The sequence below is a fragment of the Polyodon spathula genome, chromosome 6 (genome assembly GCF_017654505.1).
Source record: "Polyodon spathula isolate WHYD16114869_AA chromosome 6, ASM1765450v1, whole genome shotgun sequence".
Taxonomy (NCBI): Eukaryota; Metazoa; Chordata; class Actinopteri; order Acipenseriformes; family Polyodontidae; genus Polyodon; species Polyodon spathula.
The window spans coordinates 53,714,088-53,727,596 of NC_054539.1; the positions used below are offsets into that span (position 1 = coordinate 53,714,088).

The window sequence follows — 13,509 nt, forward strand, 5'->3', positions numbered from 1 at the left end:
AGTTTTTGAGAGTCGCTGGTTGGAATTTGCATAAACGCCCTTACTTTAACATGGGTTGCGCTTGTTTTGAAGAACGAGGTCGCTATTTTTCTGTCAGAAATCTGGCAACTGCAGTGTTATGCAACACGATTAGACTTTGACAGTAATATTCAAACGCCTTTTAGTATCTTATTTCTTAGGTTTATACTACAGTAACTTTATACAATATATAACTTATGTTATAAAATATCAAAAAAAGCCCCCCATTTTATATATAAACCAATTTAACCTCTGTACTTTCCATAGGTGTTTCTTGTAAAATATAAAAATGTCATGGCTATAAGACAGTATGAGGAGTTCTACAGGTAAAACTAAAATGTTTGCTTTATGATAAGATAAAGACCTAACTACAGCATCGAAGTAAGCTGTAAAATCATTCACAAAGAAATAATATTTTTGCGTAAAATGTGTATGATATTTATGATATTGTGGGTTACTGTAGGTGTTTTTTGTTGGTTAGATAAATTCCTACTATTTTAAGTTAAACTACGTTTTATCAATCATGTCTGCGCTGCCACAAGTAATATAGATTATTTTTCAACCTTTAAGCGTTTTGTGTTGATTTATTTAAATTTATGTATAATATCAGTTGTAAATAATGTGTCTAGTTTCTGGTCATCAATAATCACATATTATTCTAGTATTGATCATTCTGATCAGTTCTGAAACACTACTTAATAGTTTTGTAATAATACTATTTTTTTCTCATAAAAATGAGGCACTCTCTTATATGCATGTTTTCTAATCCCCAGATTTTTCTGCTCCTGTGAGTCTGTTATCTTTGTGAGTTATTGCTTCTGTGAGTTGTGTTGATTGTGAAATATGATGAGGCACACACACAGCTGCTGTGAGACCCCTCCCTCTGTCACAGTCCACATGAAGCCGGGAGCCTCCAGGTCCCTCCGGCACAAGAGGGGGATGAGGCTAAAGAGACCGATCTTACAGGACAACCTGGGGTTCCTTGGCAAGAACCAGAGCGACAACAAGAACAGGCACAACGCCAAGGGGCCCTCTTTAGTAATTCAGCGCCAGGAGATGGCAGCTTTCTTCAAGCTGTTTGGTAAGTAGTAAGAAAATGCAGTTCTTTGAAGATAAGAAAAGACCATTTGCAAACCCTCTTGGCAATAAAAACAGTTTTGGTAGCTACACCAAATATGTCTTACCCGGTTGTTCTGCATTATTATAGAAGCACAAGTAGATTATATTTGGAATTACCAGTGCACTTGTGGGATGTATTTTTAAAACCTATTTACAAGAGGGTATACGAATCAGAAATACTAAAATATTTAGAAAAAAATAGGTCTGATTTGGGTTACTTGGACATGCCCCACCCTTGTACCACAGTTTTCTTGTATCACTGCAGTTATTGCACCTGTTGTTAACAGGATTCTCCCACACAAATGCAACAGATCTCATCTTTGAGCTTCTGAAAATGTTATGGGTACTTGCTAAGTACAGTGTATTGACCCTTAAGTACATTTCTACTTTGCATTGTCTCCATTAAATGTAATAGAGGCTTATTCCCTGAAAGTTTATTATTTCCTACAAATTATTGTATTAATTGCCCAGTGATTTGAGTTTTTCTAGTTGACTTTTTACGTTGCGAGGCTGTGTGTTGAGTTTAGGTAGTTACTTAATTACACCTACCTTAAGCACCTATTGCGGAATCATGTCTTGCATTTTACCTTCTTACGTGCCAGTTAGTGACTCAGTGACAAGGACTGCATATCAAGTAGCAGTCAGTGGTCCATGAAACACATTTGTAAAATCAATTCCACAGCATACATTCATTCACCTTCCTTATGAATGCTTTGTGTTTTCTTTGTCTCTGCCAAGGAAAAAAAGACAATGTTAGGACAAAAAAAGAACTGATAAACAATAACACTGACAGACTTTAAACAGGAAATGTGTTGTATTGCCAACTGTATAGTAGTTCTCGCCATTTAGTTTCTCTCGGTACATGTTGAAAATTACTTGAGTACACAATTATCCCCAATGTTGTTTTATTAGTTTTTGCTCATTATTTGTCAGAATGAACTTAAAGATTTAATAGAAGGATGGACTTGCGTTATCACTTTTGTTTCAACAGCCTATATGAAATAGTATTACAGTATAATACTGTGCAAAAAAATTACAGTTTCCTACAGTACCTATATTACAGATTGAAAGTTTCCTCAAGTTAAACTGGATGCAAGTTGGGAGGACATTATATTGTGTCCTGAATTTTAAAGCTGTTTAAGACTGAAGTGGTGATTATTTTATTACAGATGATGATCTAATACAGGATTTCCTTTGGATGGACTGCTGCTGTAAAATTACAGACAAGGTAAGTGCAGTTATTTGACATGTGCTTTTATTTATTTGTGCAAAACTTTGCTGTGCTGGGAAAGGTCCATTCAAATTTTTATTAATTTTACAATGGTACCATGGGGACCTGGTGTGGTACAAATTCCATTACATAACCAATTATCAAATGGTACATCAAATTATAGTTTGGAAATTATATATATAATTTTGTTTGGTATGTAACTGTTCACAAACCACCATTTCCAACATCCTTAAATTTACAGTACTGTAGGAGGTACTGTAGAGCTACAACTATAGTCAGTACTACAAAAAAAATTCCATAATTAAAAAAAAAAAAAGAAAAAATGAAATAAATCAGATTTAAATCAAATAAATCTGATTTTTTTTTTTTTTTAATCCAAAAAAAATCACCAGCCCTGATTGTAATGATTTAGTTCCAAACTGTACTTCTTTATATAAGTCTATAAGTGTCTTCAGGGATGGAAATAAGACTCCTATTACATAGCAGTTTCACCCATTCCAGGTTTTAATGTGTTCTTGTAGCTTCAGTGTATGACTAACAATAGGAGTTATTTCCATCCCTGGACTTATAACTGCTCACTACAAATGCAGTGTGTAATCATTACAATTTAATTCTATTGATGCATAATTATAAATGTTTCTTAACTGTTTTTTAAATTAAATTAAGAGTCTTTCTAATTAGTTATTGTTTATTCTGTAACTATCCTCTTTCCATGTTGCCATTCTCTCCAACACTGTTGTGATGGACAAAACAGTTTTGCACTCCCCACACTTGCTGCTTCATTATGATTGGTTACAATGTACAGTGGGAATGGGTAAGGGCAAAAAAATAAAAATAAAAAAAAAATGTTGAGAAATTTGCCTCGGTACATAAGCTATCTCTTCGCAGCAGTGTTGACACTCACTGAAATACATGAGGCAATTGTTTTGTTTTTCATGTCACTAGCCTCATCTTGCACAAGTCGAGTATGTGTAAATCTGACTTTATTTTGACAAATTCAACTCCATGGAATATATTATTTGTTAATCTTAGTCATTCTTCTTTTCTACCATTTCCTAATATCAAATGTTTTCTTTTTTGTCTGCCCCCAAATATCTTCTTTCTTATTTCCAATCATTTTGTCTTTTGCCTCTCATGGTGTTTTAAATGGGTTCCTAACTCTTGGTGGCTAGATGTTATTGTAATTCGTTTTTAAGCCTGAGTGTGATTTTTTGTATTGAACCGGTGGTAACACATTGGGTGAATGTGATGAACAAATCAAATCACTAAGTGGATTTGCTCTCTTGCACTTTCCAGTACCTGCTGGCGATGGTGTTTGTATATTTCAAAAGGGCCCGATTCAGCATCAGCGAGCACACCAGGATGAATTTCTTCATCGCCCTGTAGGTATTCTTTGATTTGTTTTTTTGGTTCATATCTGCTTAATTTAGTTTGAAAAGTTGGCAAGACTCCATCCCTAAACCGCATCAAGCCCACACAAACCATGCTGACATGCTGGTAGATCGAGCATGTCCAGGTTATCCCACAAACAGTTCTCTAAAATGTTACTTAAAGTTGCTAGTTTTGTCTACCAGTTGTATACTAATTCAATAGCTAACATCTTTAGTTAAGTTGAATTGTAATATTAAAGAAAAAAGCATTAACACACTCATGTGTTTTACTGCAAGCTAACCAGAGAAAGTCCCTTTCTTTTCAGACCATTTGTGCAGACCATTCTGCTGACCTTTCACCAGAGCTAGACTACAGTATATTAATTGCTGGCAGACCCCTTTGTCCCTGTGGTATATCATGTTAAATCTCTGCTGACATGGGACAATGTTAAAACATAGGCATACGTGGTACAGTAAATAAGGTAAACTGTGGTAAATATAAAGTTTTGAAGTGCTCCTTTATTTCTTTATCTGACATACACATCAAAAAATCGTGATATATTGAAAACAGCGAATGAGTGAGGAGGCCTTCTACAGTAAAATGTAGTACATGATAATTTAATGTCAACATGGACTAACTGTGAATTAACCACATTTTTTACTTATATAATTGTAAAATAACCATTAGAAAAACTAAACAAAGCAGGAACACAGTATATGTTTTTTATGGGCTTAACTGGTTTCACCTCTCCCCTCCCTGCAGGTACTTGGCTAACACAATGGAAGAGGATGAGGAGGAGAGTAAATACGAGATCTTCCCTTGGGCTCTGGGCAAGACCTGGAGGAAACAGTTCCCAAACTTTCTAAAGCAGCGGGATAAGCTGTGGGCTCGCATCAGCTACCGGGCTGCAGTGAGCCGCCGCTGCTGTGAGGAGGTACTGTATCTGCTCTGCAGGAGCTGGCAATGGTCCCTTATTAAAGTTTACCATAGTGTGATAAATCATAGTTATACCATGCTTAGGTAAGCATTTTAAAGCCCGTGTGAAGTATGGTACAGCATGTTCAAATAAACATGGTCGTCTATGGTAAATGCATAGTATAACCAATGGAAAAAAACAAAATTATAGCTGGTGTAGTTAGGCTGCAGTATAACAGTGTTGCTCCTGCATTTTTTTTTATACATTTAACAACTTACTAATTTAAGCTGTAGTGTTATACTGATGTAAAGTTCCTCAGGTTACAGTGGTGCCATTATCCCTTAAATACTACTAGTTCTCTGACCTCCTTCCCTGTACTAAATTAAACTGGTCTTTGAATGGACTGCCCCATTGTTGTTACAGGTGATGGCTATTGCTACCTGGCACTCTATCTGGCAGCGGGAGCGTGCAGAGCACCACAGCGGGGCGGTGAGGCACTACCGGGGCCAGGAGGAGGTGCAGCTTCCTCGGGGTCCGACTGCCTCACCAGCACATTGCACTCTGTGTGGAAAGGGAGGGCGTTACCTGGATCTGGGGCTCTCCTCCTCCTCATCTCCCTCTCCCTCCTGCTCAAACTTCTCCTTATTCTCCTCTGCCCCAAACACAATGGAGAAGACCTCTGAGGGAACCCTGACCCAAAATATGCAGCTGAGTACCCAGCCCTGCAGCTGTATGCAAATCGACCAACCCGCATGCCAACACACCTGCTCTGGTATGTCTGTCAGTGTATACCTTTATTTTATTTAACCAGGACCGAGGGCATAACATCGTACAGGGAGTAATCCAAGTATCCCATTGTGTAGCAGTTTGAGCCATTCTAAGTTTTCCTGCGAGCCATGATTTGAAGTTACCTAAACAAAATGCTTACCTGTTTGTGTGTTTCAAAATCTGCCACCTTTACTTCTTCAACATCTTGTATCTCAAACTTTGAGATACAAACTTGATATTTTCAGGACTTTAGACCTGTGACCTAAGACATGTTGTCAATATACACATACAGTGTCTCTTATTTTATGATTACAAAAGTTATACCATAAACATGTAGTTCCAAATGTAAATACATATATTTTGTTTCTTTTGGCAGGTAAAAAAACAAGCAATTGTTTTGGGTCAAAGGACAGATCCATGGACTGGTTTAATGAAGAGTAAACAATTACTTATCTAACTCAACAATGAATGAGCAAACCAAACCACAACTTTAGCAAAGGGGGGGGGTATTAATAATACATTTGGGTACATGTATATTTACATGCATGAAACACAAGTTTCGATTGGAACGTAAGGTTTTGTTGGACAGCCTGCAGTAGACTGGGGAGGGACAACATTTTTCCACAATAGATTTTAGACAGTACATCTGACCCAACAGTACACTCCTGGTTCCGTTCTAAAATAATGGAACCAATTTAACCTATATCCAGACCCTGAAGTAGTTAATTATCTAATTTTACCTGTTAAACCTATAGTGGAATAGGCCTGCAGGACCGAGATCGGCCACCCCTGGAGTAGTCTTGAGTCTTATGTTTTGGAAAAGAGTTCTAGTTATGGTGCATGTGGTTCTAAGAAACATGTTTATTTGTTTCAAAGATTGTATTGCAAGACCATAATGAAATATGGCCTATACATTGCATTCCTCAAAAAAATTACTTGCTAAGGTTTCACAAAACATTTTACTGGCTCACATTAGTTGCCTCCACAGATACCCAGTCATTAAGGAGGTGAGGTCTGTGTGTTTTTGAAAGGTTTGAAAGTGTTTCAAGTGAGCTTCAATGAATTGAAGCATGAAAGTAAAAAAAAAATAAATAAAAAAAATTGCATAACAGGCAATTACAGAGATTCCCATCACATACTGTAAGGCAGGGGAAATCAATTTAAAATACAATACGTAATACAGAATAAATAGGGTCTTAATCAGTTAGTATAGCCCTATGCTTTCAGTATGGCTATGTATTGAGTGCAGTACACTGAAGAAGAGATATCGTCCCCATTCTTTCTGGAGCATCTGCAGTAGCTTCCAGTCAGTCAGTACTAGACATCCTCTAGGCAAGACCATCCTATGGTAATTGGATATTTGAGGTGAAGTGTTTGTGTTAATTTGTGGACAGACGGGGGCATTCTCCTCTAGAAATCCATAAGTGATTCCAATCTTATAATAGCCATGGCTTGAACCACCTGGAACTATCCATAGCTACTGTAGGACTTCAACCAGAAATGGTTTATTACATGTTTTACAGTGTGTTAGAGTTTTGATACGTACAGTACAATATATCTGTTTCATTTTTCTTTATGTTTTTCCATGTTTATAGTTTGAAACAAGCTAGACTTAATTACACTTCTTAGTCTCAAACTTTATTGTAAAGATCTCTTCACTGAAAAAATGTCGGCTTTAAAAAAAAAAGTATTTTGGGTTCCAGTCCCATTTGTAAAATATGTAAAAAGAAGTACATATTTAAAAATATTACATATTTATTAATACAGGAAATATACAATAAATTTAACCAACGGACCATTCTGCATCATTGTTATTGACCATCATTTTTGTCACATCTGTGGAGGAGATGTTGCTATGCAGGCAGGAATTTCCTCAGCTTGACCAGGAAAGCTGGAAATATGAAAAAAAGGGAAATGTTTTCTTCCAGAGTTAACTATTATGCTACGCACAGTAAAAGTAAAATATTTCCATACCACACCCACAGATTAAGCTGAGGGTGTGAAATTTGAACTGGTGGTGTAACTTTGTAATAGCCATTTTTAACTTTTCTAAAAAAGAATCATTTATATAACTGCTATGTGGACTATTTCCTCACTTTGATGTGAGATATTGATTGATTAATAAACACAATTTGTAGCCATGGATTTAATGACACGTAATCCTTTTTGAAGATGGCCTATCGTGTCGACAATCAATACCTCTCATCACAGAACAAGAAAATAGTCCAAATAGCCCATTAAAACTCTTATCGCTAGTTTTACACTCTGATTAACACTGATTTACTGTAGGTAGTCTAGGGTAGGTTTTCCCAGTCCTGATCCTGGGGGACACCTGTGTCTGCTGGTTTGCATTCCAACTGAGTTCTCAATTACTTAATTGAACCCTTAATTAAACTAATAATGTGCTTAATTAGACCTTTTTAATTGTTCTCAGCTCCTAAAAAGTTGCAGATTTCAAGTTACTCATAAAATTGTATAGTTAACTTGAAATCGCCAACTGTTTAAAAGCTGAGAACAGTTAAAAAGGTCTAATTAAGCACATTTAGTTCAATTAAGTAATTAAGAACTCAGTTGACACAGGGGTCCCCTAGGACCAGCATTGGGAAACCCTTGTCTAGGGGGTTGTGAAACCAGCACACCTCAAAATTTAATTATACTGCAGTTTAGGAGATTACCCGTACCTGTGTGGCTGCCGTGCCCGTGATGTGGACGGGCAATATAAGGTACCGTTCCAAAGGGTCTGCTAACCTTCATTTCCAACAGTCCTGAAAAACAGAGTGACACACACACTACCAACAGCCTCTGAAATGCACAGAAACACACACACTACCAACAGGGCCTCTAAAATGCACAGAAACACACTACCAACAGGGCCTCTGAAATGCTTAATGAAAGAACTTGTCACCTTGAGGCAATCTCTACAATAACATTCCAAATGATTTTTTACAAATGCGAGGGGGTTAACTATTCCCAGTCATAAATAATGAAGACTTTATACAGCATCTATATTATAGGACAGCGAACGTCTGTGTATGGCAGAATATCGGCACAGGTAGAAGTGAACAGAGCAAGGTAAAAAACTGAGGTCCGTTTAAACACTAAGTGCTAATATAACCCATACACAGACGCATGCCGTTCTATAAATCTATTCTATACTGCTTTATTAATATACAAGTTAAAAATCCAACTATATCTGTTTTCTAATCATTACCAACTTTTATTTCATCCATGATGAATTTCATTGAGAAGAGGGAAAAGGTTGATGAAGAGAATATCGCTGAATGACAGGTAGATGGCTGACTGTAACGGCACGGTTTTCTATAGAATTCCAAGAGGTGCATCAGGTAGGATTTTTTAAAGCAGGTACGATTTGAATAATACAGCATGGTAAAAACTGAAAGTGGCAAATTGGGTTCTCTGTGATGTATCGTGGAACACAGAAGGTGAAACTGATTCAAGAAAGTAATTCAGGAAACAGGTGGAACAAGGACCAGGAGGGCCTCAAACCTAGAAGACTAACTGTGCACCCCTGGCTTAGATCACTGGTCATTTGCTGATTAAGCCTGCCTCTGCATGCTGACCTGTGCGGGGGGGGGGGGGGGGGGGGGGGGGGGGGGGGTTGTTAGTTTGTTACCTTCCTCCTGGTCACTGGGGTCCTCTAGCTGTTCCTGACCATTGCTCCCTGGCTCCCTCTCTTGACTGACCCCTGCTGGCGGTACCCTGGGTGCGTTGCTCCCATCCTTCTTTAGAGCTGGGGTCACCAGCCAGTGTCTGTCCGTCACCTCGGTCACCTTCTCACAGAAGAAGGGCAGCTGACACTGCCGCACCCCTTCCAGTAGGTCCACCACCTGAGTTATACTGGAACAGGAGGGGAAGAGAGGAGAGGGACAGCTGGACATCACTCGCTCAAAAGCACAGCAGTTTCAATAAGACAAGAGTCTTTATGGGAATTTGCCTAAGTTGTATACTATGGCCAGTATCTGTAAACGTGTACTCACTTTGCCAGGTACACAGCGCACACTGCTCCGTGTTTGAGGTGCTGGTGCACAACAGGTAGGGCCACCTGGGGATTGAGCATGTCAAGAGCTACCTGGGGAGAGAAAACAAATACCGCCAATCTTATATACCAATTCAGTTACAATGGTTACATGCACACAACATTGATTATTTCATAATTCATTATTTGAATCAGAAAACAAATTTGCCGCATTAACAAGACAAACTCGATGGGGTTCAGATGAATCAATGCTTCTGAACGTGTGTGCACTTAAATTAAACCCCCAACAACCTCCAAACTGGTTTCCAAGTAGGATATAGAGAGGATTTGGGAATTGATTCCTCAAATAGGTATCTTAAATCTGATTGAATTATGTAATTAAACATGGCAGTCACTAGTATCTTAGACAACATTACAATTAGTATAACAGCTGCTGGAACACAATGGAAGGAGGGGATTTTCACTACCTCAAGTTATTTCACTGGCTTAAAATGGTACTGGACTCCTCACTTGTATGGCTCCGGTTTTGCCTATCTGAGTGACCTACACTAACTCTTTGAGATTAGTCAATGATGACCACTTGATAATCCCAATAGTCTATATTGAAATTAAGTTATACTCTTGTGTCCGTTTGCTTTCGATTCCTTTTTCTTTTTTTTTTTTTACCTTGTAGAAAACAGTTGTACAAATTACATTTGTATAATACAGTAAAAAAGTAAATACAGGTTTTTTTGTTCACATTTTCCAAAGCCAAAGTTTAATCCAAGAAAATGTTTATAAAGAAATCCTTGATACAGTTCTTTAGGTTTTGTGAATAGGGTCTAACTATTCAAGATGTCTCTTAAGATGATTACAGTATGCCTGGCACAAAATTATGTCGGCTCAGGTATTTGGGAACAGCAGCAGCACTGGTGTTCCTTACCGAGTCGAAGATGACTTCTGAGATGTCGGAGGCTGCGCTGCTCACGTCTTTGTTGATGAAGGCCACATTGTCAGGCCACTCCTCCCCATGAGCCACCTCCCAGGCCGACCGCCAGCGCTGGAAGTTTCTCACCGCTCTGCCATGGTGGTCCGAGCGGACCTCAAAACTGACCACGCGCCCCCTCGAGCCCACTGAAACAACACCACCACCAGGGATTTATTTTATTTTACTGTCTCTGATTGCAAACATCTTACAATGTAATTCTGTGAGGTTCTTACTCAAATACTGTGCAAAAGTGCTTTACCAAGAGCTGCTCTTCAATTGTAAGTTGCCTGCAATAGACAAGTGTCAGAGACTAGAACAATGTCTTTATGAAGCAAAAGCCAGCGCCATCTAGCAATCTGCCACTTAGACCAAGTTTCCTTTTGTTTTGCTGGCAATAAACAGCTGTGCATTAGATCAGTGTGGGGCAGTAATTAAGTAAGGGGGGCGCGACTATGTCTAAATACAGATGCAGTTCTGTAAAAATGAGTGCTGGGATGCCATAGCTGTTTCTTCACAGTAAACAGTGGCCACACACACTTTCATAAAGTAATAACATGAGGTTTACTTGTGCCTTTTTGTAGCTGAACAAACAAACAGAAACTGAAATTTTACTTTAAACACTTAAAATGAAACAAACGTGGAAATGACATTGTAAAACGAAGGGGAAAAAACTCACCATTTCAGTTCTCGTTTATTACATTCCACATAGCAGAAAGTCACAACAATATATATAATATATGAAAATCACTACACAACATTTTCAGGAAGTTGGGCACTGTTTAAGAGAGGCATTTCAGAATGACGTGCTTGCCTTTTTTTCTGTCCCTGAGATTCTCAGGCTTTCCCTGGTGGCTTTCCATAAAGATCGCTAGTGTTTAAATCTGTAACTGTGGTATCATGAAAAAAGTATATCACCATGGCCTACCAGCACAATAATACAAAATATAACACACACACACACACACACATATATATATAAAATCCAATTGTGAAGAAACTTTAAGACATTCTAAAGTAAAGCTATTTTAGGATTTAGGATAGAGACATATTACAAAAAACAATATCAATAATTTAGAAATTTTATTTAACGTTGTGTAATTAAAGAAGCTACAGAATTATTTTTGTTATGTATATGGAAAACTACAAATTGGTATGTAATTCAATATGTTAATGGAACATTTTTGCAGCATTATTTAATTCTATGTTGTGATTGAACATTTCTGGCCACAGCTGTACATACTGTAGTTCATGCTTAATTATAATTAGAAAGCTGTTTATTCCATTGTGATAATGCTTGATTATTCACAGTATTGGAATCTGGGACATTTGGAGAACCCTGTCCATACCTTTGTCACGGTTACATTTCTATACGTATACACAGTGGATGTAGGTCACGGTGATGTCTACTTTAGGGACAGCTCGAATTTTGCTTCAGTGCTACAGAAGCAGCAGCTTGTTCACCTGCTCTGGACAGAAAGAGTGTCATGGCTCCAGACCCTGAACCCGTCTCCAGCACCCAGTCTCCCTCACTGACATCCATCATCATCAGCATGGCATTCACATCCTGGGGAGAAACAACCAGTCAGGCGGGTCACCAAGCAGCTCCCAAAACTGCTATCACACACACACACACAGTCCGTCGTCCGCAGAGTGCACTAAAACCTGTATTAACAGTCACCTGGAAACCACCTTCACCACGTAAACATGCAAAGACTGACAGTGAATGTGTCCTGACCTTGGGGTATGAGATGGTGGGCCCCCTCTTCATCAGCAGCACAAACTCGTCCAGCGCGGGGCGCCTCATCAGGAATCTGAAGCCGGTGGTGGTCCGGAGCACCTGGCCGGGCAGCCTGCCCACGATGTCCCGGTGATGGACTAGCCCCCAGTTACTATCCAGCTTCCCCTCTGGGTTCAGGCTGAACATCTTCATGAACTCTAGGCGCTGCTTCTTGCGGAACTCTGCCAGGACCAGGTCCCCTGGCTTGAAGGGCACCTCCCGGGGCGAGGGGGCACTGATGGGAGCACTGCAGGGGCTGCATGGCTCAGAGGAATCAAAGGATCTTCTAGGTTTAGCAGCAGGAGCCTCTGGAGTTAGGGACCCCTCCTGATCGCTCTGCTCCTCCTGGGGTTTCACCCGGAGATGCAGAACATCCTCTGTCAGGGAGTCCTGGGGCAGAAGCTGGCTAATTCTCTCCAGGGGAGACAGGGATCTCTCCCACGCTCTCCGCCTCCTCCCCCCCTGCAGACCACTCCATGGTTGGGCGTTGGGCTTCTGAAGTGCTGTCTCTGAGTTCTGGGGAGTCCCTTTGTCATTGTCCCTTTGACTGCTCTCCCCAGGTGGAACCAAAGCCACGTGTCTCCAGCACTGGTCCACTCGTTTGGTCAGCAAGTGCCGACACAGAGCTTGGAAACGGCAGGGGCTGATAAGCAGCATCAGTTTTCACTAAGTAATAATAATAACAATATTATGAACCAAATGCAGTAACAATATTACTGATTGGGTTAGGGTGCAGGTCTAACTAACTAGACAATAACACAGAATGAAAAACAATCTGCATTTGCAACTTAAACAAGCACGGTACTATATCCCTCAACTGACAAAGTATTGCAACGAAAATATGCTTGTGTATGAATTCAAAAAGGAGTTTGCAACTCTATAACACACAGAATTCTCACGCATATACTAAAACATGGCATTGAGAAACTGTTTTTAAAAATGTACCGATTTAATGATTAAACGTTTAAACGAAGCAACACAATTGTATTTTGTTACCATATCACGATAGACTTGTGTGGACTATGTGCGAATAAATCAACGAATTTAAACGATTAAAAAAAACCGCGGTGTGTAACCCATACGATCTAGTACACACAAAGATAAACCTCCACTTATGTCATAAGCAAAAGGCTAATAAAGAGACAACTAGCTCACGTCTCTTTCATAACCAGGCGACTTTGCTTGAAGCTGCCATGCTGAGTACGTCATCAATTGGCGACTCCGCCTCTGAGCCATTTGAAGCAAACACACGTGTTCGCAGGCTGCAATTACTCAATACGTCACAGCGCTGGCAAGATGACAATTGTCCAGTCAAATTAGCTTTGTTTTGAAAGCATCTAGTGGC

At 39.3% G+C, this 13,509-nt stretch overlaps 2 protein-coding genes across 2 annotated transcripts; one reads left to right on the plus strand and one right to left on the minus strand.

Annotated features, from left to right (window-relative positions):
- The first annotated feature begins 794 nt into the window (after positions 1–794).
- On the plus strand, positions 795–5,886 carry spdya (speedy/RINGO cell cycle regulator family member A). The gene is made up of 6 exons (XM_041253163.1): positions 795–1,099; positions 2,307–2,365; positions 3,665–3,750; positions 4,502–4,673; positions 5,079–5,427; positions 5,800–5,886. The coding sequence occupies exons 1-6, from the start codon at positions 862–864 to the stop codon at positions 5,862–5,864; spliced, it is 969 nt and encodes a 322-aa protein (XP_041109097.1). The 5' UTR covers positions 795–861; the 3' UTR covers positions 5,865–5,886.
- Positions 5,887–7,228: 1,342 nt separating this feature from the next.
- trmt61b (tRNA methyltransferase 61B) lies at positions 7,229–13,351 on the minus strand. Its single transcript, XM_041253162.1, has 7 exons — positions 12,123–13,351; positions 11,849–11,951; positions 10,343–10,533; positions 9,422–9,513; positions 9,058–9,281; positions 8,105–8,188; positions 7,229–7,314 (listed from the first exon to the last, which is right to left on the minus strand). The coding sequence occupies exons 1-7, from the start codon at positions 12,819–12,821 to the stop codon at positions 7,277–7,279; spliced, it is 1,431 nt and encodes a 476-aa protein (XP_041109096.1). The 5' UTR covers positions 12,822–13,351; the 3' UTR covers positions 7,229–7,276.
- Between the last annotated feature and the right edge of the window lie 158 nt (positions 13,352–13,509).

What these genes read in the sequence shown, in the direction of transcription:
- spdya (XM_041253163.1), top strand. Translation starts at nt 862, where the DNA reads ATGATGAGGCACACACACAGCTGCTGTGAGACCCCTCCCTCTGTCACA. An exon ending in ATGAATTTCTTCATCGCCCT is followed by an intron (nt 3,751 to 4,501) that starts GTAGGTATTCTT and finishes CCCTCCCTGCAG; the next exon opens with GTACTTGGCTAACACAATGG. An exon ending in ATGCCAACACACCTGCTCTG is followed by an intron (nt 5,428 to 5,799) that starts GTATGTCTGTCA and finishes TTCTTTTGGCAG; the next exon opens with GTAAAAAAACAAGCAATTGT.
- trmt61b (XM_041253162.1), bottom strand. Translation starts at nt 12,821, where the DNA reads ATGCTGCTTATCAGCCCCTGCCGTTTCCAAGCTCTGTGTCGGCACTTG. An exon ending in CCCCAGTGACCAGGAGGAAG is followed by an intron (nt 8,189 to 9,057) that starts GTAACAAACTAA and finishes TCTGTTTTTCAG; the next exon opens with GACTGTTGGAAATGAAGGTT. An exon ending in CGGGCACGGCAGCCACACAG is followed by an intron (nt 7,315 to 8,104) that starts GTACGGGTAATC and finishes TCATATTTCCAG; the next exon opens with CTTTCCTGGTCAAGCTGAGG.